Source organism: Talpa europaea (assembly GCF_964194135.1).
Source record: "Talpa europaea genome assembly, chromosome: 14".
NCBI lineage: Eukaryota > Metazoa > Chordata > Mammalia > Eulipotyphla > Talpidae > Talpa > Talpa europaea.
Window position 1 is genome coordinate 72418398 of NC_140082.1, and position 25029 is coordinate 72443426.

The window sequence follows — 25029 nt, forward strand, 5'->3', positions numbered from 1 at the left end:
CTCAAATAATGGAGAAAGAGGAGACATAAATATGGCTTCCAGAAGGTTCAAGATACTGGCCTCTTCTCCCTCTCAAGCTAAGCTGCCAAGCAAATACTTGGTCCATGCTGTGTTTCCACGATACACCTGTGGTTTGTTCAAAGATAGGGGTTTCCAGAGGCCAAGGAGGAGGGGGAGGCACCACAGCAGCCTCTGACAGAACTGGAGAGCCTCAGATAACTGGCAAACAAGCATATAGATTGCAAATACTTAAGAAGCTGTAAAATTTGCTTCCGGCCCACCAAGTTCCCGTCTCACCCTGGTCTGGAGTGCAGGCTCAGGGTCAGCTCCAGGTAAATACTTACAGTGCTGTGACCTTGAGCAGGCCAGCTCCAGGTAAATACTTACAGTGCTGTGACCTTGAGCAGGATTAGGCTGCAAGCAGCAGCTTCCCCAGTCAGCTGTAAAATGCAGCACATAATGCTACCTCACAGGCCACAGTGAGGAGACAATGAGAATGTATTTAAGGGCTTGGCTCGGTGCCTGGCATGTCATAAACACTCCACGAACGAACGATAACAATTATTATTACAAATAAGAATAAACCACCAAAGGGCACAGCAGTAAAAGGTGAATGCATTTTAAAAGTGTGATAAGAGACTGTAATAGAACGGCCCCGAGCAGCGTGCGTGCAACCGCCGTCTTCAAACGCTGGCACATCCATCCTGTCCGGGTCAGGAATGACAACAGCCGCCACCAAGAGCTTTATCTATAAAGTATCTTCTCTTTATTTAAGTTAAACAATTTTCAAGGATGGTTTCCATCTATAAAATGGACAAAGTACAAGCTCTGTACAGCAGTTCTTTTTAAAAATCAACTGGAAAAAAAATTACCAAACTATATTTTGAATTTGCAAAACATACTCACAGAGACTGTCATTGTAGCTTTTATGATAAAGACATAAGAAAAGACCACCACAGAGAAGACAGCTGACTTTGCCACGCTTTGCTCAAAGGGCTCTTAGGAAAGCATCTTGTAAAAACGGGAGCGGGAAGATGGGATCGTCCCGGTGACTAAAAAATAACGCAACCACAGCAAGTCACTTTGGCACACCGTGTCATGTAAACATAGCTCGCCTTGAGAGGGCTGCCCAGCCACCCTCCGCTCCCCCCGGCCTGCACCACCCCGGTCGCTGCCCCCTCAGCTCAGGGACAGTGCTGCCCCCCTGCCTGGGCACCCTGACCCGATCGTACAAAGATTGGTGAGACTTCCAGGCTGGGTGGAGGTGAGTGGGCGAAGGATTCCTCAAGGACCAGATTAAAATTTGTTTTACATCAAAGCCAAATTTGCTTGTATGCCGGCGACTGTTTTCTTTCCAACAGCAGCAGAAGCTCACAGGTGACAGGCGCTGACAAGGGAACTGGGTGCTCAGGCTGAGGGCGCCTGCACCACGACCCGGTTCCCACCCCTGTGATGGACAGTTCCGCATAGGTACCGAGGGCTGTCCCCAGGAGCCTACCGGTCTTAAGATCAGCCCCTAAGAGAGAAGTGTGCAGAGTTCATCAGCTATAGCCTCTCTGTCCACTAAATGCACCTGATTACTGGGCAAGGGGCGTGAAGGATGAGGACGTGGGACAGTCACCAGCCACACCGCGTGCCTGAGCCCGCTGTCAAAGAGGTCACTCAGGCGAGCCTGTGGCAGCGCCCCCTCTCCTAGAAGAGCAGGCTGGTAAGAGCAGCACTCAGCAGTGTCAACCCAGAATCTTCCAAGGCCATTTCTCTGCGACCTCTCAGTCCCTCCCAAAGGGCTGAAGGTTTGCATTTATGATGCAGCACGGGGCTCCTCACTGAGACCGAGGATATGTGTGCAGGGGCGGGCGTGAGGGAGGAATGCAGAAGACAGGAGGGCAGTGACCACATGAATGAATGAGGCACTGCTCTGCAGGGGCTCGTCTGTCACTGCATGTGGGGGCACAGCAAAGGCAGGTGGGCTCTGAGGGACGTTCACAGGCATCGAGGTGAGACACCCAGGCATCTCTTCCTGTTACTATAATTAGTTTTTAACTGTCTCACAGTTTATACTGACACCTGCTTCCTAAACCACAAGACCCCCAATTCGTGGCCTGAATCCTCAATGACCAGGTGCTGTGGGTTTCCAGCCTTCCTATTCTTGACCCTGAGACCGTCCCCTGGGCCTGAGAGGGCAGGCCAGAGTGCAGGGCCCCGAGACGGCACTGCCAGCCCCCAGGGAGCCCAGTGGTTTCTACTCTCACGGGAGCTGTGGGATTGGCTTTCTTTTTCCTTAGAGAAAAGAAATTGAATTTAAAAAGACCCAAAGCAACATATGTCAAAGTAAGTAGCCCAACCAGGTTTACAGACACCAAGGGCATGGAAAGAATATTTCAACACGCAGCAGTGACTCCCCAAGCTGAAGCCGGACAGATGCCCAGGCCTGAGGGTGGCAGTCTGGGGCGCCGGGCATGGCCAGCCTCCGGGGCACGCTTGTCCAGACCCCGGCTGGCCGCAGTAGCACCTACTCACAGATAAGGCTCCAGCGGGCCAAGGAGGCCACGTCCTCCTTCTGGAAGAGCCTGACCTGGAAGTGTCCCACTCCCTCCTCGGCTGCAAACTGCTCTGTGGGGAATTTACAAGATGAGGTGACCTACAGAAACCATAGGGAACTGACCGTACATTCTTTCTTTATATATATATTTATATTTAGTGTCCCACCATAGAAAAGTTCATATTCAAATATAGCAAGTACATCATGTGGAAGAGGGGTCTGTGCTAGGAAGACAGTTGGGAACGGGGCGGGGGGAGGGACACACGTAAACCTGCGGACAAAGTGACATGATTCGATTCTGCGGAAACCACACGTGATTCCCATGGGGTCAAAAATGGAGATCTAGGAAGAGATCTCCTGGCTGCGGGATGGCAGCCACGCCCCGTTTTCCCTCCCTCCCTCCCTCCACCGCACAGGCCTCGGGTCCTTCTCTTCCTTTTGCTGCTGTCGCCAGGGGTGCTGCTCTGTGGAGGCTGGGAAGGAAGGGGGTGGCGTGGCCTCCAGAAGGGGGTGCTGTCTGCGTCCTGTGAGGTGAGGAGCAGTTCTCTTTTCTTGCCTCCGCTGGGCCCACCTGGTCCCCCAGGCCTTGCTGAAGTTCTCCGACTTTCAGACCATGATGGAATACTGAGGTATATAGTTTCGCGGAAAGTTTAAGAAACATAATCAAGAACGTGATCATCAAACTCAGTCGGATGGTGCGGGAGAAGGACGCCTGGCCCCGGCTCTCCTACTGCTGCAGGTTCAGCGAGAACTTCCACTGCTGGGACAGGGCAGGGCCGCAGACCTCCACGCTCAGGCCCCCGGCCTTGGCCGTGCGGCTGTCCAGGCACAGGCTGCTGCCCACGTGCCGCAGTTTGGAGTTGCCCTCGATCTGCTCCCATTTCTGCAAGACACAGTAGCATGGGAGCACAAACACATGAGCATAGCACAGTCTGTTTCCAGGGTCCTTTGACGACATTAAAAACAAACATTTTTTCTGGTCTCTGAAAACAAGGGACAGGAGATAATAGTCCCAAGACAAACCAGCCATACATGCGCTGATGGCCCAGGAAAGAAACCCAAGTTGTCTTGGTTTGTACCCTAAACTTGTTTCTGGGCCCCATGGAGAGACACTTCTACAATCACATGTCCCTTTGGGTGTCCCCTTGGCCAAGTCTGAGTGTCTTGAGCAATTACCTGGTCTCAGTGACAAAGGGGGTGGGAATTTCCTGTAAAGAGAGCCTCCTCTAATGATATTTCACCCCGATAAAGGAGTCACAGGAAGCTGAGCCAGCTCTAATGGCCCCACGCTGGCCCCAGCAGCTTGAGGCAGCCCTGCTCCAAGGCTGTTGTGTGGGCATCCCCATGCTCCTTCTTAGGTCTTATGCTCAGCTGAACCAGAGGAATGGTCAGGTCAGAATGGAGGGAAAGACGCTTGTGAGGACAGAGCATCATGTTGAAAAGCTTATTCTTTTCTATATAGTGCCTTCTTGTGGGCTCCTTGGTAGGTGTGAGAAGCCTGTCTCAGTCATCCCTGAGTCTCCCAGAACTCTGCAAGGCAGGGGCCAAGTATTATCTGTTGAGTTCTAAACATGGCACCTGCAAAGTATAGTCTTCCTAAATGTACACCCCACTCAAGCTAAACCAACCAGCCAAACTCAACCAACCAACCAAGCAAATTCGATCACCAATCAACCCAGCAAACAACTCAACTCAACTCACCTATTGTTACAGGACAGGGAGAGGGGCAGCCCAGACCCTGCAAACCTGCCTGCTCTAAATGGGTTCTGCCATCTGCTGCATCAACACAAAACATATGAGACTTTAATGGGAAGGAACTTTAATACAACTAGGAAACAATACAGGAAAGGCAAAGAATCTAGTTTCTAAATCAAGTACCCGAAGTTACCCGTCCCCTCGTGGGTAAAACTCCATCCAAATGGGATTGGGCCAGCAAGGCCCCAAAGCCTGCCACAAGTCCAAAGCATCTTCCAGTGGGGACCCACAGAAAAGGGTCAGAAACAACCAGACAAGTCCCGGAGGAAAAGAGCAAAATCAACATCAAGATAAAAGCTGCCATTGTCACTTCCCCACGGATCTTACCCACATCTGTGTTACCCCGTCCACGACCAAAAGACAAGCGCAGTTTCTTCACGTGTCTCTAGGCTCCATGCGCCTCCTCCAGGTCTCCTGGCTCCATCCTGCTTCCTTCCTTCCTCAGTCTCCTCTGCAGCTTCTTCTCTCCCTGCTCAGCTCCACCCTGCCTTGGGTGGGGCAGGGAACCTGAAACCTCCCCCTTTTATTGGGGACCACCCTGTTACACTATCACCCAACCAACCAGGCCAAAAACAATGACCAAATCCCAGCCTGAAAGAAATCTGAGAACTTCCCATCCTGTTGTTTATCCCTATGTAAAAATCTTCGTTCTTAAAAAAAATACTTAACACATTTTTTTCTCCCCAAAGCTCTCCCTTCATTAATGGAGTCTGTGATTCTAATTAATTTTTTACACTGTGTGCACTAAAGCTCCTTTACGTAAGTATTTCTGCAAATCCTTCTGACACCGTGGAATTAAATTTTCTTACTCTTGCCTCCCTTTCCCCTTTGACTCTGCAAATGTACACATAACACGGACACACAGACGTGCTTGGAAACCAAATATTTCTTCCAGTTTCAAGATAAAATTAACCAAGGAACCTTTTCTCAAAGGGCAGATGAGTGAGGGGGGAAGGAGGCAGAGCCAGCAGAGAGGAGTCTGGTGCCCCCAGGAGCTAACGCAGGATCGCTGCGAGGAGGATGCTCTCATAAGGACCTGGTGATACTTGTTTACTCTGGCCTGCTAACTGCAGTTTTTGCCAACAGTGAAATTCAGTGCATCAGGTGAGCCTGGGAGGCCATCACTACCTGCCCACCATCCCCTCTTCATTTCTGGTTCCCTCTTTCCTGTCAGTCATTCTTCATGCTGTTTTCCTCCATTGTCATGTAAAGTGTGTATGTGGCTGCCATCATCCAGGTGTCACTCTGAGTGGCCAGGAATCAGCTTGACAAAGAATGTGGAATGAATGGAATCTGATTCCATTCTCTGGAGGGGGCTCTGCTTGTCATGTATCAAAGCATCAGCTAAATGGAGGGCCTGACAAAAAATAAGCACCCCCCTCCTCAGTCTCTGGAAGGCAGCCTAGGCAGCTTTCTTCCACTGGTCTTGTAACAGGGTGGTCCCCAGGAAAGGCGGAGGTTCCAGGTTCCCTGCCCCACCCAAGGGAGGGTGGAGCTGAGCAGGAAGAGAAGAGGATGCAGAGGAGACTGAGGAAGGAAGCAGGATGGAGCCAGAAGGAGACCTGGAGGAGGCGCATGGAGCCTAGAGACACGTGAAGAAATTGCGCTTGTCTTTTGGTCGTGGACTGGGTGACACAGATGTGGGTGAGACCCGTGGGGAGGTGACAATGGCAGCTTTTATCTTGATGTTGATTTTGCTCTTTTCCTTCTGGGCTTGTCTGGTTGTTTCTGACCCTTTTCTGTGGGTCCCAACTGGAAGGTGCTTTAGACTTGTGGCAGGCTCTGGGGCCTTGCTCTGGGCCAATCCCATTTGGATGGAGTTTTACCCACAAGGGTACGGGTAACTTGGGTACTTGATTTAGAAACTATATTCTTTGCCTTTCCTGTATTGTTTCCTAGTTTTATTAAAGTTCCTTCCCATTAAAGTCTCATATGTTTTGTGTTAATGCGGCGGATGGCAGAACCCGTTTAGAATAGGCAGGTTTGCGGGGTTTGGGCTGCCCCCTCCTTGTCCTATAACAGTCTGAGAGGACTGTAGTGAAGGGGGCAGATTAATGAGAGAAGGGGTGACCTCCACACCCCTCTGTAATGGGCTAAGTCTAGGGGTTCTCAAAGAACAGATCCTCACTGATATACACCTGTCTAGAAAAGCCTACTGTTGGCAAGTCTTTTTCCATTTCATGACGTGAATCTTTAAGGGGTATCAGTGATGGCTCTTGAAATTCAGCCTCCGTGCTTTTGTTTTTTAAAGGTTTAGAGACCAGATAAAGTCATTACTTTGTCTCGTCTCCTGTGCATCTCCACAGACTCTCCTGCCCCCTTACGTCCTGGGGAAATGCTGAGGCAACCTGAGTAAGAACTAGTTAATACCAGGCTCATCCCACGCCTGACTTGCAGGTGGCCTGGGCCCAAGGGGAAGCAGCTCTCAGTGACTCTCACTCACTAAGGTACCACAGTCATGAAATTGCATCATCAGCACAGATGGGCATTTGAGGACTGTGAAAGTGAGCAGAGCCCAGCAAGGGAGATGCCCTGCACAGACCAAACACTTTCATTTTTTAAATAAAGCTTTAAACAGAACTTGTACTCTTTTAGACTGGCATCTTTCCTGGCTGAGCCAAGTGACCTGCCCTTTGCTTTTGGTTCTACAGAGAAGCTGGGGGCCTTGGGCCTTGCTTTGCTGTGGCCACTGCCTGCTTCCGGGCCTGAGGTCTGTGCCTCTAGGGGGTTTGACAAGGCGGAGTTACAGGGTTCCATTTCACTGTCCAGTGCTAAACATGTGTGCACCAGTCCCCAGTATCCCCACTCTCTGGTATTCACTGACACCACCAAACATTTCAGCATTACAGGGCACCTACATCCAGGTGCCGGGCACAATGGCTGCTATCAATAAACTTCCAGAAAAGGGGCCACCAACACTGCTTACCTGGCACCCACCAGGAGGAAGAGATGTCCTGCAGTCACACCCCAGTGCCTGCTCAGAGCAGGTCTTTACAAGCCCTTTGGGAGCTGAACAATCACAAAATACAATCCCTGTCCTCAGTCTAATTACCAAGTGAGGCCCCAACAGCTGACCAGTTGGAGCACAGGCTGGCCTGGGTTGGGGGCACTGGGCTCTCGGGGCCTGAGGACCATACCTGTCTGCTGTCGTTTTCTCGGCAGCCCTGCAGCTTTATCAACGAGCCGGGCGCCCGCTCTACCACGGTCAGGCACAGGTCCATGTGCTTCACTGACTTCTCCTTTGTCAAGGCCCATTCCTGGAACACAGAACAGATGCAGAGGCGCGCTGCATGCAGGGTTGTGAAGTCAAAGCAATGGATAAATAAGGGAAATGGGTGACACCGGGCAGCCAAGACCCAGGACCTCTGAACCAAGTCAGAACCAATGACTTTGCGTCTGTGAGTAAATCTGTGGCTGGGGGTTACTAGGGGGTCACAATTGAGCACTACACTGACCGACTGACATTCAAAAATGCTCTGAGGACCCAAGTGACTAACTCTTATTTTGGTTCTAAATACAAATGTAGAACATCAAGCCCATTTTTCCATAATTGAATGTGAGCTGTAAACATGGCAGCTCAAGTTTGTGTGCCCATGAGGTGGAGAGTTCAAGGTCAACTTTCCCTCCCACCTTATTTTGGAACCACTCTGCCATCCCAACAGAGCATAGAAAACATTCATGACGTGGATTGTAATGTTGGCTGCTGAAACAAAGCATATAGTGTACAGCCTCATAACTGAGCATTACGTTGACCCACTGATGCTCCTGCAGTTCTGTGAGACCCCTAAGAAGGCATCTATGTACTTGGACACACACACCACACAGCTAACACTGACGGGTGCCTTTTGTGTGCAAAGTACTACTTTAAGCCCTTTATACAACAGCACCACGAGAGGCTATTATTCTTTCCATTTTATGGATGAGAAAATGGAGCCACAGAGTGCTAAGATAACTCACCCAAGATTTTAAAAGCAGCACACACCCTGATGGGCTGAGACAGGGTTGAGAGCACGACCACTTATTCTGAACATGAAGCACGTCCACCGGGAGGGAGGAAGCGGGAGGAAGGAGGAGACAGGTAAGGGTGCCCACAGGTGGCAGGGGAGGCGGGAAGCCTGCTCTCGGGAGGGGTACAGCTGGGACTGAAGGGAGGCTTCTGACTTTCACTGTAGAACTTGGGCCCTTCAGAGAAGGACAGTCAAGCGAACCCTCCAGATCTAGAGCAGAGGTCCCTAACCACTGAGAATCCCACAGGGACACCCCGCCCCCAAGTCCTGGGTCCCTTTTTGCATATGCCCAGCAAAGCTGTTCATACACCCACTCAAGAGTGTCCACTCACCCCTGTAAGGACTTGGTACTCTCACACATGCAGGGGACAGACAAGCACGGCCCTGCCCAGGGAGCCCTCTCTCCAGGGAAGAGGATGCTAACACAAGAATAAATGTACTACGTGACTCTAAGGACAACTGATTGCTACGGAGAAACTGTTTTTCTTTTCTCTGCTCTCAGGGGTCAGAGGAAAGGAATACATCTTTTTTTTTTTTTTGTGCGGGACCCTCGCCGGCGGCCGGGGAACGAACGGGCACTGCAGAGGCTGTGGGCAGCCTCGCAGCCCAGCGCTCAACCGCTGCGCCACCAGGGGAGGCCCAGGAATAAATCATCTTTTAAAGATGCCTCACTGTTGAGTACCTAAGTCGCTTGGTGTCAGCCCTGGCGGGTTCAGGTGCAGGGGTGCAGTGTCTGGCAAACCCCCTCAGCCTGTTTGAGGCTTCCCTTTCCCCTGACAGAGTGAGACTCGGGCGATCCCCTCACCTTCCTGGGCATCAATGTTCTCACTTTTTGATTAGTGTTTCTCGAAGGGTACTCTGAGGAATTCTATGAAAAGATGGTTTCAGGTCAAATGGATTAGGTCAACTCTGTGGGCCATGTTTCTCTCTGGCAAACCAACAAATAGCCTGTGAAAGACTGGACGCCCTGAAGGAGAGGAACCTGCTTGGTCTGCTTTCTGTCATGCCGCCCAAATCAGTGCCTGCTGCCTGTCTCCATCTGTCCTGATGGCAGCTCTGGCACTGAGAACCAGAGCACCCTGGGGACGAATCTGTCTGCTTGGTGCTACCGCTGCCGGCCACTGCCACAGCCACCCCACAGTGGTGCTTTCAAAGCACCAGCAGATACTCCCCGTCCCCTCAGTTTAGGATGGCATTCGAGGTGCACAGATCCCAGAAGGAGCGTGTCCAGGCCCTTCTCACTCACTGAGATCACCACACCTCCACACGTTGTGTCATGCCCACCGCAAAGCACCCCCTCGAGGGTTGAAAGGAGGGGCTGGAAAGTTTGCTGATCACAGTTAAAGCTCACGTCTGAATGTTTCTACAACTTCTTGCTATTGTGTGCTTAATTATTTTATAGCAGACTTTACACTGAATTCCAGAACAACTAATTCAGCTATGCAAACAACTGAGCTATTTGTCACTTTGTTCTTCTGTTGCATTTCAATGAACTGAATTTGTAAGAAAGTTCATAAATATTTAAGAAATGCTTTCATGAGCTGCCACTCTTAAAAAGCACCGCTGTTAAATCTGCCATTTCCTGTGTGTCTGCTCACCCCTCAGACACTAGATCCCCAAGCTCACCCTTCCAGAACTCTGGGCCCTGGTTTTAGCCACGACACGTCACTCACCCTCTCGGTTCTCATCCCTGTGGCACACGACTCACAACAGTGTCACTTTCTACCAGTTTGGACTGAGGCTCAGCTGTGGGCGTGAGCATGCACTCTGGCTGCCTGTCTGCCCGGCACCGTGCTCTCCAATACCTGCCCAGTAGCCACTAAGTAATAACTACACCCTGAGGCACACCAGACACATTCTGAGTGCTCAGTCGCCATGTGTTGCTGGTGGCTCCATACTGGGTGGTGCAGATCTAGAATATTCTCAATGACATAAAGAACTGATCTGGAATGCAGCGAGGGGGGTGACCCCAGGTGCTGGGTGAGCGCACACCAGGTTGCCGTGCTGCCTGCTGCTGCCTGCCGACAATGGGCCATCGCGCATCCTCACACCCAGCTGCGCTTTTGGAAGCTCCTGATGCTCTACCCTGGACTAATTAAATCGCTGAGAGCATGCAGGGAGCCACTGCCCAGGACAGTGACCCCCAAAGGCCTGGCACAGTGCCAGGCACAGCAGGCATGGAGCCAATGTTCACTGAAAAGAAAAGCAAAGCTCTGCTGTGAGAATGGTCATGACTTCACAGGAGCAAAGGGGGAGAGATCAGGAGCGAAGCGTCTGCACACACAGGCCTGTCTCTTCAGGCTGACAAGGAGACAGAAAGGCGGGTGGTGGGAGGGCCCCTCTCTCCTTTCCTGGTCCCACAAACACTGTCTGGCTCTTGTTTCCTTGCTTGTCCTTCCTCTGCTGCACTTCTTCCTCCCTCTTTCCAAGATGCTCCTTCCAGGGCCATTCCTGCCACTTGTGGATCCATGAGTCATAGGTTTAAATATTTAAAATTCACAAATCAAGCTGTAGCCAGGGCTGTCTGAGAGTTACTCAGAGCATGAAGCCTGTCCCTGGGCGCATCCCCAGAAGTCAGAGGCCAAGGACAGAGATCTGGAGCCTGGGAGCCTGGAGTGACAGGGGTGTGCTGGGTGGGGCAGGGCTAGGCCTGGGGACACTGAGCCAAGGAGGTGAGACACCCTTCCTCTCCTGCCCCTCACTGTCTCTCTGGGGGCCATTGTAGGTAACCTTGGCCTCTGCATCGCCCAGCGAGGAGAGAAACACCGAGCACTGCAGTCTGGGCACTCCTCAGGAGCATCCACAACAGCCAACTTTACATGAAAGCAGGAACCCTCTTTTAAAAATAGTTCCAGGGCCTTCCCTGGTGGCGCAGGCGGTTGAGCACAGTGCTGTGAAGCTGTCCACAGCCTCTGCAGTGTGGGTTCAATTCCGGCCGCCGGCGAGATACCCACATGGCACAGCAGACCTCTCCTGTCTTGCCCACTGCTCCCCTCAGCAGTGTGTTTTAGTCAGTTTGCCTGTTCTGTTCCCCATTCTGTCTCAGGTAAGTCTTCTCACCTACCACACCCCTGACCTGTACCCCAGTTCTTGTATGCATAAATAAATCTTCAAAAAAAAAAAATAGTTCCATTTAAAGAAGGTTCTGCAATCAATACATCTGAAAAAACAGCTATTGTCTTTTTTTTTAGCTGCAGACCCTCTGAGAGCCAGGCATACTTTCAAGGAGAGCAGAGTACACAGCATTGCCCAGGCTTTCTTGTGTACAAAGCCCACATTTGCCCAAATACCTATTATTATCTCACAGGAGTACCGCCTTTTGGAACACTGTCCTTTTGGAACACACAGGCCACCATTAAGCCTATCAAACCTTCATTTAGCTCTCCCTTTTCAATGAAGACAGAATGCAGTAGGTTTTCACACCTCTAGGAAAGGTTTGTGTTTGTCACAAATTTGCAGGAGCAAGTAATTGTCAATATCATTATAGTTCAGCTATCATTATTCTAATAGGCAGGAACGACAATGACAAGCAGCGGCCAGTCAGGGTGGTGAGGGACAGTTAGGGAGGGACACGGGTAAGCATTCACAAGCTCATTTAGGGACGACATGCAGTCATAGACACAGATACTTTGGGGGTGAGCACATGTCACCAGGAAGAGGGCAGTGGCTGCAAGATGATGATAAGGACAAGACCCAGGTGACTGGCTGCAGCCGTGCCTTGACAATGGATGCTAGAGGTCAGCGTTAGCACAGATGCCTCTGCCACGAGTGGAGCCTGGCCCAAGGTGGATGACCAGCTCCCCATGCCAGTCAGGTCTGGGACATCCCAGCTGAGGTGGCCTGTAAGTGGCTTTGACTGGCAGGACATCCTCACGTCATCTCTGACACAGGAGAGAGACGGCAGCTGGACCTCAGGATCCAGCTGTTCCTGTTCCCTCTGGCCTCCAGGTGCTCAGGGGCACCCCATGCACATACCTGGTTACCCCCAGCATTGTGACACTCATAGACTCCAACAACACCATCAGCAAAATGTCCCAAAGTGTCGAGGCAGTTGGTTCCCTGCTGCAAGGCCCCGAAAGCTATATCCTGGTGATCGGGGACCCTGGAAAGCAACATGAGAATCACTTGCTCAAGTTCACAGCCACCAGCTCTCACCACTTACCCCTTTGTTAAGTGATTTCATCTCAAGCAGAAGGCATCTCAAGCAGAAGGATGAAATCTTGAGATTTCATCTCAAGCGAAAGGTCACCACCAGGCCTGGCACCCCCCTGCTGCATGGGCAGTGCTGTCAGCGAGACAGAGCATCAGTTTCTGGATATCTAACCCTAACTAAAGAGTGAAGTTGGAGAAGTATTCTTCCTATTTTGAATCAGGGAAATTTTTCTGGTAAGGAAATATGTCTACACGGTTAGAAGTCACTCAGAAAAGCAATTAATGGGGTCAAATCCAATTGTCTTGAACTTTCTAAGCCTTAGATATGGACTTTCCCGAGTAGTGGGGAACCTAAGTGGGTGTGTTAGTGGCCAGACAAGGTCAGGGAGCACATGGGTGGGAGCACTACATTTTTGGATCAGACCCGAATCTGAGCCCTGTGCTTGCATGCATGGTGAGGTCTTTCAGACTCTCTATAAACCCCGCACCCCTTTTCTGCACAGTACCTACTAAATAGGTCTGTTGCAAGTGTTATGTTTCATTGTGGCATTTAGCACAGTGCCTGGCTCATAGGAAGGACCTAGTAAATGTCAGAAATTATTCCTATCAGTACAAACACTGAGCCGGCGTCTCCCAGGCCTGGCACAGGTGGGGGAAGCTGCTGTTGTGGTGCTGACTGCTTGTGATGTGATCTTAAGTGGTGCAGGGTCTAATGTCATTCCAAATCTCAGGTGACCTCAGAGTGAAACTGTTACTCTGTCTGATGCTGTCACCTGCCAACCATGGTAACAGCGAGAACAAAGGGGCACCATTAAAGGCTCTGGTCCACTGCCAGAAGCCCCCACTGTTGGCAAGCAAGACGATGCCCAGGGTTTCGCACCGGTGACTGGCACTGCTCTCAAGCCACAGCAAGGCCATCTTTCAAGACGGGCCCAGTGGAAGGGGTCCATCTGGCCAGGTGGCAGGGCGGCACAGGGTCTCCTAAGTTACTTTAAAGCAAAGAAAACAGTTCCAAAGAGACATAAGTGAATAGCAGTAATAAGGCTGGCCCGCATGACCTAACCCCCAATGAGTCTCTGGAACAAGGCTCTGTAGGTGCTGTTAGCACAAAGATATGGTGGCGATGCCTACATGCAGTCACTGTGCTCGATACGTGACTCGCTGCAAATGCCCTGGGAATATGTGTAATAAGAAATGTGCCACAGTAAGGCCAAAGCTGCCTGGCAGTCCCTTTAAGGAGAGGAAGTTCAGATGGATCCCCAGGCCCTGCAGGCCACAGGTCCTCTGATGAGGGGAGCAGGACAGGAGTGCACATCAATTTAAAATTAAAGTCTGGCTGTAGAGAGATGGCTCGGAAGGGTATTTGTGTCACTGCCATCTGCAGAGGAAAGAAAGCAGGGGCCATTATCCTTATTCCTGTCTTCTGCATGGCACAAACAGCTGCAGGAGAAGGCACTGGGCAGGGTCCTGTTCCCCCAGTTCTGCTGGGCATGCTACTCTGCCAGCCCATGGAAGTGGCAACTGCGCCCTTTGAGCAGAAGCCAAGCGGGAAGTGACGCAGCTGATTTAATCTTTGGTCTCTACTGGGCCAGTGCCGGCCCCTGCTCCGACACCCACCAGGGAGCGCAGGAGCAGCGAGCAGGGCGAGGCTGCAGGAGGCCAGCGCAGGCACCTGGGCAGGGCAGGCCTGGAAGGAGACACAGGGCACACCCCCCCGGGAGGCCGGGAACTCCCCCTTTGTCCTCTGACACAGGCAGTTAGACAAAGTCCTCTGGCACACACAGGCCTGTCCTATCAATAAGAACAAGTGACACCAGCCGATCCCTGGGGGCTATTTCCAGGTCCACGAAGAATGGAAAGAACGTCAGCAGGAACGGGAGGGCAGAGCAATTCAGGGAGCAGGTTCTTGGGGTCCTTGAGGACAGCCTTGGGGCAAGGACAGCGGTTCTCACTGGGAGCCCCAGCTCCCGGCCTCTTGACTCACGTGCAATGAACCTTTACTTCACCTCTTGAGCCACACTCGTTACTTCTGACACCCTTCTAAGCCCTTGCAGAATTCAACTCCCAGACCTCAGGGTCTTACCTTAATTCTGGGTAGACATTCTCAAGGTACCATTTGAAAGGCTTGCAGCTCAGTTTCTTCCTAAGCTCCAATCGGCTCTGAATACTAGAGGAGAGGGAAATAATATTCTTTGACACATTTTAGGAAGGGATGAGCTTTCTGGAAACTTGGAAATCTGCCAACAAGACCAGGTTGGGCAGGCAGTAGGGCATGGACCCTGGAATCCTGCCCACCCCCTATGTACCGCCTGACACAGACCTGGCGGCCTGGCTTTGAGGAGAGGCCCTGCCCCTTTTGATACCTGGATGGCTGTTCTCAACTCTGGTCACAAAATGGTTCTAGGGGTACAAACTGGCCACATCCCCCTCTCCCTTCCCAAGGATCCCAAGTAAAGCAGTATGAGAGGGCACAAGGGTCACTCACTTTCCATAAGGAACATTTCTGGCAGAAGGCACTGCTGCGTAGTAGAAATTTTTGTATTCATCCATCCAGACCTCAGCTGCCCGGCGGGTGTTACTAGAAACAAAATAAATCTCCTTGAACTGTGATTTGCTTTCTCCCCATCACACCACTGTTTGCACCTGCCTGGAGTGCTACTTAGGAAGGTCCTCCTAGGCGGGCAGGGAGCTCAGGCAGCATCCCAGAGTGAGGGGCCAAGAGCAGGCATCCCATGCAGCAGCCCTGCCTGAGTTTGTGGGTGGCTGGGGTTCAGCCTGTGCTTACAGAACAAACAGGACACATGTTCTTGCCTATAACAGAACACGCTGTGTTCAAGTTAGAATTACAGCGCAGACAGGTATTTTAAAGAACTGGAGTTGTGCCATAAAGAACAAAAGAGGATTCCTCTGCAATAACTTGTATTATTTCTACTGAAGGCTGTTACCAGGGAATGCAGCAAAGAAATCCTGTTTCTATGGCCTTCCTTGTAATGGCTGTCACACAACTTAGCTCTGGAAAAGAGCTAAGGACAGGTGAGTTACTCCTTTCTTTTCTGCAGACCTGAGCTGAGACAGTGTCCTTGGACAAGGAATCATGGTGTGAAGCTTTATGACCCCCACCTGGGGCTCCACTACATGGTGCTGGAGAGGCACAGGCAAAGCAGACTTTTCTAGTAGGCAAGAAAACCATGTGCTTACAGCTCACCATCATGCAGACAACCATAGTTCATGGTAAATAAGGCTCCTAGAACAAGCTACTTCTGAATGGATGGCCTGGATTAAAGGCTGCTGCATGCACAGGCACCTGCATCTCATCCCACCAACATCCCTTCAAGGCCCTGTGAAGTTCTTTGCTCCCCAATCCTGCCCTCGGTGTCACAGTAGGTTCGCACAGTAGGCTTGGAGCCAGTCCTCCTGGGAACCCATACAGAAGGTGTGCTGTTCTTCCCAAATGGACACAGGAGGCGGCAATGTGTACCTTTGCAAGGAATTCATTTTCTTTACCTGAAAGGGAGCTTGTAAATGGGGAGCCCTTCAAATGATATGAGTTACAGTTATTAAAAGAATTTCAGCTTGGGGCATTTATCTTTCATATAAAGTGATGTCGACACCTGTTTATCTTTTCCGCTGGTAGGAAGGCTGTCTAAGCAGCAGACAACAGGAAGGACCCATCCTCTGATCCAGCAGTTCCTGTTTCTAAAAATGTACCTCAAGGAAATAAGCAACTAGAAGTGAAAGTATTTATGTGGAGATATGTTTACTTCGGCACTACCTGTCATGGCAAACAACTCAGAAAACTACAGCAGCTGGTCAGTGACCCAACAAAAGGATGAATCCCTGGCACTGAACTGGAGGGTCTGAGCTGGAGGGTGCACCTTGCCTGCTGCCAGGAGGGAGGGCCGAGACTCTGAAAGCAAAACAGAGTGGAGAACAGCACACAACAGAGGTGAGTGGAAGAAGGGGATGTGGAGGGAGAAGGGGCATGGGGAAAGGCTGAGAGACTGATTCACCAGTCCTAAGAGTGTTCTCTTTGATGAGATGGGTCTTCTACTTTCTGTTAAAAAAAAAAAAAATACATAGCCACAACAGTGTGCACCTACAGACTTAAAAGTGCTGGGGATACTGGATGAGCAATTTTATTTCTCATAAGAGATGTAAAATATTCTTATTGGGATTGTGGAGTCTTTAAGTAGCCTGTGACCTAACCTGTAGCTGGCCTTGTAACAGATCTATGGGACTTGGATTCCCCATCAGGAAAATGAAAGGATTTGATTCAAGGAACTCCTAGGCTACTCTTAGCTCTAATGGTATAAAGGTTTTATAATTTCCAATCATATCGTGGTTTTAAATCACTTAAGTCTTTAAAGTCATTTCTTAATTCCTAAATGCAAGGCAACCTTTTTCTGTCTACTTAGCAGAAAAAGATATGTAGGAATCTCCCCCCCAAAATAAGCTTCATGTGTTACTCAGTGCTAGCTACGAGTCACTCATTCCAACAACAGTCTTGCAGGTGCTGTGGACACTGAGGCTCCTGGAGAGGAACACCTTGATTCTCTAGGCTTTCCTTGTTTTGGCTCCCTTCAACCCAGGGGACCCAGATAAGCAGATAAGCAGCTCTACCGGGAAGCAGGCAGGAGAGAAAAAGTGTGATTCAAACCAGTCCATTATATTCCTTGGTGGTAACAACAGAAAAAACTTTGATAAGAGGGTAACTATAAACCACGTGTTTCCTGTATTTAATTTCTTGATATGCTCCTCACCATTATTTGCTACACCTAAAACCAAATCCCCTTCTGAGAGATCCACCCCATTGCCACCCCACTACTCATGGCCTTTGAGTAAACTTCAATCAGCACACTCAAGCACACACAGCACTCTTCACACAGTCTCTGATGGGGATCATGAGAAGCTGCTTGGAAAGGTGACTGTGCAAAAAGAAAAAAGGAAGGAACTGTTTGTTTACTCTCAACTGGTCTTAAGGGAGGTGGGGAAGTGGCTGCCATAACCAGAGAGATGATGCAAGAACGTGCAGGTGTGTCATCACCTTACTCTTTCTAAGTGACAGGTGCCCCTGTGGCTGACCTGGGGGTGACAAAACAAGGCAGGACCCCACACCTGCTGGTTCCACATATTCGTCATTCACCACTCATTTACCAACCACCCAACTCACATAAATGAGATCCTCCTCTTCACGCTATCTAGTATCTAGTTCCTGAAGACCTGAAACCTTAGATACATAAGACGAAAAATTGATGTGTGGTAAGGCCATGGCTCTGGAGTGACCCCAATCAGTACCTTTTCAATTCTGTGAACTGGGACAGAGAAGCTAAAGCTTTTTTGCCTTATTTCCCTTATCCCTGCAGTGGAGATTAGTAGTACTTAATCCACAAAGTTTTATGACAATGTAAGTTCGTATTTGTGAAGTACTTAGAACAGCCTGGAATGCATAAAACACTAATAAATATTGGCTATTTGTTAAGTCTCAAATTTTTGATGGAAATACTTATTCATTTAATGTCAGAGGAAATATGTAGAGTAAGACCTCAGAAATCTCTGAGATGACTGACTGGGCTAGGGGCAGGGGAGGGCTCTGCTAAAGACCTAACAGATTATGCTGTCCCCAAACTCTGAAACCCAGGTCTGCTTTCTCTCCGTATTGCTCCTGTGGCACAGAATGAAAGACAGGCAATGGAAAAAAAGTTTCCCTTCTAAAAAAGAGTGCTTTTAAAAAAAACCTATGGAAAGCAATGTCATCTATTCTAACATACCATTTTCTGAAATCCCACTGTTAGCTGTTTGCCGGTAGATACCAACACAGCCATGATTTGGGATATTTGATATGTCTCTATAAGAGGTTTCTGGAAAGAATCACGTGTTGCCTTCGGGGAAAAACGTTTGATATTTATAGAGCTTATTGTATAAGACAATATTTTTGTTTCTAATACGGGGCGAAGAAGAAATTTAGACAATGTTCGGAAAAGGATATTCTTTCCCAGGGAAGGTAATTTGGTCTTGAAGCAATAATTATTTGATATTTGGCTTCTATTAAAATTTCCCAGGGAGCCTCCCCGGTGGTGCAGCGGGTTGAGCACTGCGCTGTGAAGCTGTCTGCGGCCTCTACAGCACAGGTTCTATTCCCGGCCAGCCAGGGAGAAACCCACATGGCGTGGCGTCCGTCTCTCTGCCTGTTCTGCTCCCCACTCTCTCTGGTGAATTCTCTCACCCTCCCACTCCTCTAACCTGTATTCCAGTTTTTGTATAAATAAATAAATCTTAATAAATAAATAAATAAATAAAATTTCCCAGATCTTAAAATTCTCTGAGTTGAAAATTCAACATCTCTGTGTTGTGAAATCTGTACTTAACACAAGTTGAAAAATACCAAGCAAGAGGTATGTTAGTCATTCCCCCTGCCCCCAACCTACCCCACCGGACTCTAAACCAGTAGGGTGTCGTGTCTGTCTCAGCAGGGGCGCCCCATCAGTGGGGTCCTGTGCCCAAGCCTGGGTGTGCCCTCAATTCCTCGCTCTGGTTTCCTGTCACTGCCTCAGGAGCGAGCGGGGCCTGGCCCTAGTGACGAGCGCAGCTACACCTCTGCTATGGGGCCCCTCTTCTGTTCTGGGGTTTGATGACAGGTCCTAGGCGTTCCCCTGCCTCTGACCCTGCAGTGGGCCCATTCATCCTAGTGTCACTGCACCACTAGCCTCTGCCCAGCAGACAGAAGACCTTTCTAAAGCCTAAATAAGAAAGGGGTACCTGCTTAAAACACCCAATAGCTTCCCCCAACAGCAAAACCCAGCTTCCCACAACTTGCAGGGGTGCACCACACAGGTCAGCTCAGGTCTTGCCCCCGGGCTCAGTCCCTCACAGACTAGGCCCTAGTCACACTGCACTCACCTGACTCAGCCCGGCGCCCCCAGGGCTCCAGGCTCCGGGAAAGTCGCTCCCAACATGCAGGTTTCACACCAGTGCCTCCAACTCGAAGGACCCTTCCGTGCACATGTCCTGCCCCCTCGCCCCTCCTCCCAACATAGCTGATGCCAGGCCCACCTTTTCCCTTTTCACAGCCTTTGTGAGTGTTTGGAGCAATCTTACTTGGCTGTGCGGGTGGGGGTGGAGGGCTTGCTACCCCCCTCCCTTGTGGCCAGGCTTGCTGACTTGTACTCCATTTTATCTTTTAGCTCCTAGAAGAATTCCCAGGGGAAAATGTGGTGCCACTGACTGTTAATTTGCTATTTTTCTTCAAAAAGCTCTTCATTTGACATCATCTTGTTTGCTAAAATATACCTATTATCTTTCATGAGTCATATCTGTATCTCATGATGTCTTTTCAACTTGACTTTAATATTGTTTGTAGACTGTACTTGAAAGGTAATTGGTAATAAAGAAGCATCTGTTCTCTTCTTTAAAATAACGTTTTCCCTCATTTGGGGGCTGGACATTGCTATGAGATTTCACACAGGCAGGGGGCTTTGGGTGACCACCACATCAGGCCGCAGGACAGTCCATCCTCCACCCCCAAGAGCCCCCTGACTCGTTCCTTTGGAGGCCCTCTTGCCCTCCCCCACCCCTAGCAAACACGGGTCCATCCTCCACCACATCATTTCGTCTTTCTGAGACTGTCCCATGAAGGAACTGTACAGTAAATCACCTGAGTCTGGCATCTTTCACTCAGCAGAAACCCTGTGCGAGGCACCGAGTGGTCGTGTCTCCCTGTGACTGCTAAGTGACACTCCGTCCCCATGCTGTTCGAGAGCCATTCTGGTCTGGATGGTGGTCAGCCAACTTTGTGGTCCCCGACCCAGCCTCTCCAACACTTACCGGGCAAAGACAGTGCCGCTGCCACCCGGGAAAGTGTAGGGGTGCTGCTTCCGGAACACGTGGCCCACACGGCTGCAGGGGATGATCTCCAGGCTGCCACCGCACTGCCACACGCGGAATGAGATCTCTGAGAAGAATGAGATGGGGGGTGACCAGAGGGTCTGGGGCTGCTCTGAACACTGCCACCCCGGCTGGGTGCAGATGCCCACCCACCACCATCCCACTGCGCCCCGTACTGCTCAGGGAGGTGTGAATAAGGAACACGCCTCTGCCCGGTACATGGTCCTGCACTTTCCACAGTTGGGACTCTGACATGTCCCGGGTTTCGAGGCTCCGTGGCACAATCCAGAATGTGTGGGTGATGTTTTAATGAGATTGACTGTAGTGACTGTTTCACACTAGAAACAAGGGTGACTGTCTCTTTTGCATATAAAGGCTCACTGGGATGAGATCAGACATATCCCTGGAAGATCACAAGCATCAGTGGATGATGCTTGCACTGAATTCTTTGCTAGCTCCATGATCATGGGAATCACGTGCTTATATCAACATGGCTAGAAAAAGCAACACTGAGGCAGTGTATGAATCAGAAAGCGTGAAATGCCCACAGCTAAGCTTCAACAGTGGATTAACAGGCCGCTGCATACAACATCTTCCTCTAAAGAGACTTCAAATGCACTGAGCATGAGTATGCCCCTGGGCTTTACCCATCCAGGAAAAAAAATCTCTTACCTTAAATTGCAAAAATTAGGTTTGTCCTTGTGCATTCACAGGCCTCAAGCCACCTGGCAAATTTGCAGGTGATTTATGGATTATGGTAGTGACCAAGGACACCCGAGTAATAGACAGATACCTCAAAGTGTCATGGCCTCTTGCCAGTCAGTAACCAATGGACTTCATGAAGGTGACTCTTCACCTGCCTCAGTACAAACTCTATCCAGAGGAGTGAGGAAATACAAAGTGCAGGGCCTCTGATGCACACGCACTTGCACATACATATACACCCCCCCCACACCCAGCATATATACTTGGAAGACACTCCCCACACATGGGTGACTTCTGGGGCATGCAGGCTCCTGCACTCCTCGCCACCCATTCTGAGCAACCGTCGCCTGAGTCAGAGGTCCGACTGGATGCGAGAAATTGAGGTTAAACAGAAATATCAAGATGTAATATTCTAAAAGGTCAAATTTTTTTTCTGAAAGACTTCATGAGGTTTGTATAAAAGGGCATTTCCTCTACATCATTTTGCAAGACAGAAGCTACAGAACAAGCAGTCACTGCTGCCAATTGGGATGGCTCAGAAACGGGAGGGTCGCCCCAGACTACGAAGTGAGCTGCTGGGGTACGTGCTGCAGAGACCCCGGCTGCAAGGTGGGAGGGGTGAGAGCCCGCTTAGGGGCAGAAGTGCCAGAGTTTTATGTCAGGTCCAGCAAATCCAAGTGCAGGAAACACCTCACTCATTAGGAGTGAGTGATACATGTAGCTGCTATGGGCCTGTGATTCTCTCATAGTATTAAACACGGTCATAACCATCTAAGTCGATACAGTGAAGAGTTACACTGTCCATTTCAGTGTCCAAGAAAATAAGTTCCTTGTATTTATGGAATAAAATCTAAATATACATTGGCCTAATTGGAAAATTCAAAACTGGGGGCTCAGCAGGCCTTCTAGCTCTCTGAGTAGAGAGTCTAGTAAAGCAGTAAGGATCTGCAGAGATTTGGTTGGAGGTTTTAAGGCCAAGTACACGTACAACTACATTCAATTCTGCTTTCGCTTGAGCCCTATAACTGAGGGATGATTACTCAAATATAACTTGGTGGCTTTTTAATTAGGCAGCTTGTGCTCGAATTCTGGCTCTGCTAATGACTAGCTCCAAGAGTATGGGGGAGCCTGGGCCCTTCAAAAAAGCATGAAATGAGAGGATACGCTGGGAGCATTTAGCATTTAGTCAAAAAGGACAAAAAATGTTCCCCAGGAGCCCAAATCCTCACAGTAGCTGGTTAACAGGCTCTCTGCCCTTCTTTTTAATTGCGTGTATTAGACTTACATCATTAGCTAGGGAAACAAGCTCTAGAGACTCTGGTGACACACACTTGGAGGAGATTGCTTGGATTTCTTCAGTCACCCCAAAACCCCTCTTTCCTGATACACACCCACAGAAGCTGGACAGTGGCTAGTGGTGCACACAGAGCACCCCGAGAAAGGAGGCTCACACCAGGACTTATCCTGCCAAAGCCCTTGTGCCTGCTCAGCCTCTGAAGAAACTAAAAGGCTACTAAGGCTACTTGAGAGGGTCCTCTCTATAGCCAGCAGGGGGCCAGCAGATGCCAGGCTGCATCCCGGCAGGGTGCACTCCATAAAAGTCAAAACGAGGGTCTCCCTGGTGGTGCAAGGGGTTAAGTCTCAGTACTGGGAAGCTATCTGCTGTGTTTGCAGCACGAATTCGATCCCGGGCCGGCCAGGGAGCTCCCCACATGGCACAGCAGACCTCTCCTGACTCACCTGCTGCTCCTCTCAGCAGTGTGTTTCAGTCAGTCTGCCTTTCTGTTCCCCATTCTGTCTCTGGTGAATCCTCTCACCCCCTGCACCTTTGGCCTACATGCCAGTTCTTGTAAGCATAAATAAATAAATCTTAAAAAAAAAAAAAAAAGTCAAGCCAACCCAACAATAAACCAAATTAAAAAAAAAAAAATTCTCTCCCTTTTCTCTGGTCTCTGAGTGAAATATTTCCTTTGGTATTTAAACAATACACTTTCTTCACCATAACAAGCCTGGCTGCATGTCCTCACCTCACCAGTGCTGTCAGCTCATCGCACACACCTCTGCAAACCCCACTGTGCTTCTGGGAAATGGTCGCCTAGGTGATGTCCTACGGGGTCCTGGCTGGCCCGTCTCCGCTGAGCCATCAGGGGACATCTCTGCAGTGAGGGTGACTCAGAATTCTCCCCAGATGGTTAAGGAGTCTTCTGAAACCTTTGTCCTCAAAGACTTCAAGTCCTGCCTGCCTGTCAACGCAGCCTTAAAAAATACCCAAAAGGAGCTTGACTCATGGTCTTTCACGCCAGTGTAATTACTGAGTCTAAAGAACCTTTCAACATCAAGCCGAGGCAGAGGAATGCTCCACAGAGATGCTACCACGAACTTCAACATCACAAAATGAGAGAACAATGATAAGCTCATTTAGTCTTTCCTTTTAAACTAACAAAACCCATCAAAGTCTCTGTTACAAGTGAAAACTTCAAAAAGTGACAGTGGCCTGATTTCCCCCTCCTCTCCCTGTCCTTCCAGAGCCTGTCTCCACAACCACAAGGGTGAGTGCCATTTCACAGCCTTTAAGAGCTGAGAAGAATCGGCTGGGAACCCCAAGCACCTGAAGTTAGACGCTTCAAGTGAAACAAAATGAACCCTAAACAAGACAAAAGTTTTCATCTTTATACAGTAAATATGATGCAGCTACCAATACAGTCCAACGTCTATATAGTTTTGTTCCTACACCTGGATAAAAATGTTATTAAACAGGTTATTTAGAAAAAAGTAAATCCAACCAAATTAGGGTCCCTCACAGAGCAGTCAAGAAGGGCTGACTGCCTGGGCCCCTCCCCAGCTGGTTTCCATGACCCGAGAGCCCTCCAGAGCTCACTTTCTGTTCAATGTGGCTACCCATGAACCCTAGGGCCTGAAATGGCTCCCCAGTTTTGTGAGCATGTGTTCCTGGGATTCAAATGACATTAAAAGTGTTTGTAGTTTCTCTCCTCCAAGAACCTGACCTATACCCTGGCATCTTGCACCCTTAGGTCTGCACATTTCTGTGCCCAGCCCGACACTTTGAAGTGTTATTTATCCTCACAGGGGGACTAATTTTGTCTCATAAACTCCAGTGTCTTTGAAACTTCTTCCAAATGGCACCCTACGTGCCACAAACTCTTGCCTAACAATCTCTTCAAACTTCCATCTTTCATTTGTATCCCTCTTGGTGGGCAGGAAAAGGCCACGGCTTCACCAGAATTGGAAACAAGAATGTGAAGACACAAGACTAATACATACCCAGGTTTTCGCCTCCCCATACATCCATCATCATGTCATATTTCCCCAGTTCTTCAAAATAGAACTTATCCATCACGAACAACCCTCCAGCAATCATGGGGGTTCTAAGGAGACAGAAAGGGGTGGGGGAGAGAGGGAGAAGCTGAAGGTTAAGGTGAGATAGCCAGCATTCTTCCCACTAAGGTCAGCACTGCAAGCTGATCTGAAAAATATCAGCACAGCCATTGTGCTTGGGACAGAGCTCCGGGGCCCCTCTCTCTGCTCTACCACTGCTGTGTTCAAATGCCTCCCCACTAGCCCAGATGCTTCCACAGTGCAAGGGGCTGAGCTGAGTCTCCCCTGGAGAGAGTGACTGTTGGCTGGGCCTGGAATGCTCACTGACACTAAGGAAATTTTCCTCAGAGGATTGCAAACAGCAACACACGAAATGCATTTGCACACTGAGGAAATGCTCAGTGTATTTGCCATCTTTTTGCCCCTACCCTGGAGCAGGCCCCTTTCTGTCCTCCCCTCATCAGACTGGAAGGGGTTAACAGCAGCATGTGCAGCAAGTCCCTTTGTTCTCAGTAGCAGCTTGAGGATTTAATGTCAAGTGGGAAAGTCCACAGCACGCCGCAGGTGCTGGGCAGCCGAGGGGCGTGGGCAGCCCATGGCAGCCCCTTCTATATCTAAGGTAAAGCACCTCCATGCTCATGCCTGGCTGCG

General features: G+C 49.8%; 1 protein-coding gene across 1 annotated transcript in view; it reads right to left on the minus strand.

The window, feature by feature from the left end:
• Positions 1-3269: 3269 nt before the first annotated feature.
• GALNT2 (polypeptide N-acetylgalactosaminyltransferase 2) overlaps positions 3270-25029 on the minus strand; it is a gene marked incomplete at its 3' end in the record, with an annotated part of 177929 nt that continues 156169 nt past the window's right edge. Inside the window, exons 10-16 of the mRNA XM_084253809.1 lie at positions 24325-24428; positions 20278-20404; positions 14942-15034; positions 14540-14623; positions 12280-12406; positions 7435-7554; positions 3270-3425 (exon numbers count right to left, since the gene is read on the minus strand). Coding sequence (XP_084109935.1) covers positions 3270-3425; positions 7435-7554; positions 12280-12406; positions 14540-14623; positions 14942-15034; positions 20278-20404; positions 24325-24428 — 811 coding nt within the window. The remainder of the gene's footprint in view (positions 3426-7434; positions 7555-12279; positions 12407-14539; positions 14624-14941; positions 15035-20277; positions 20405-24324; positions 24429-25029) is intronic.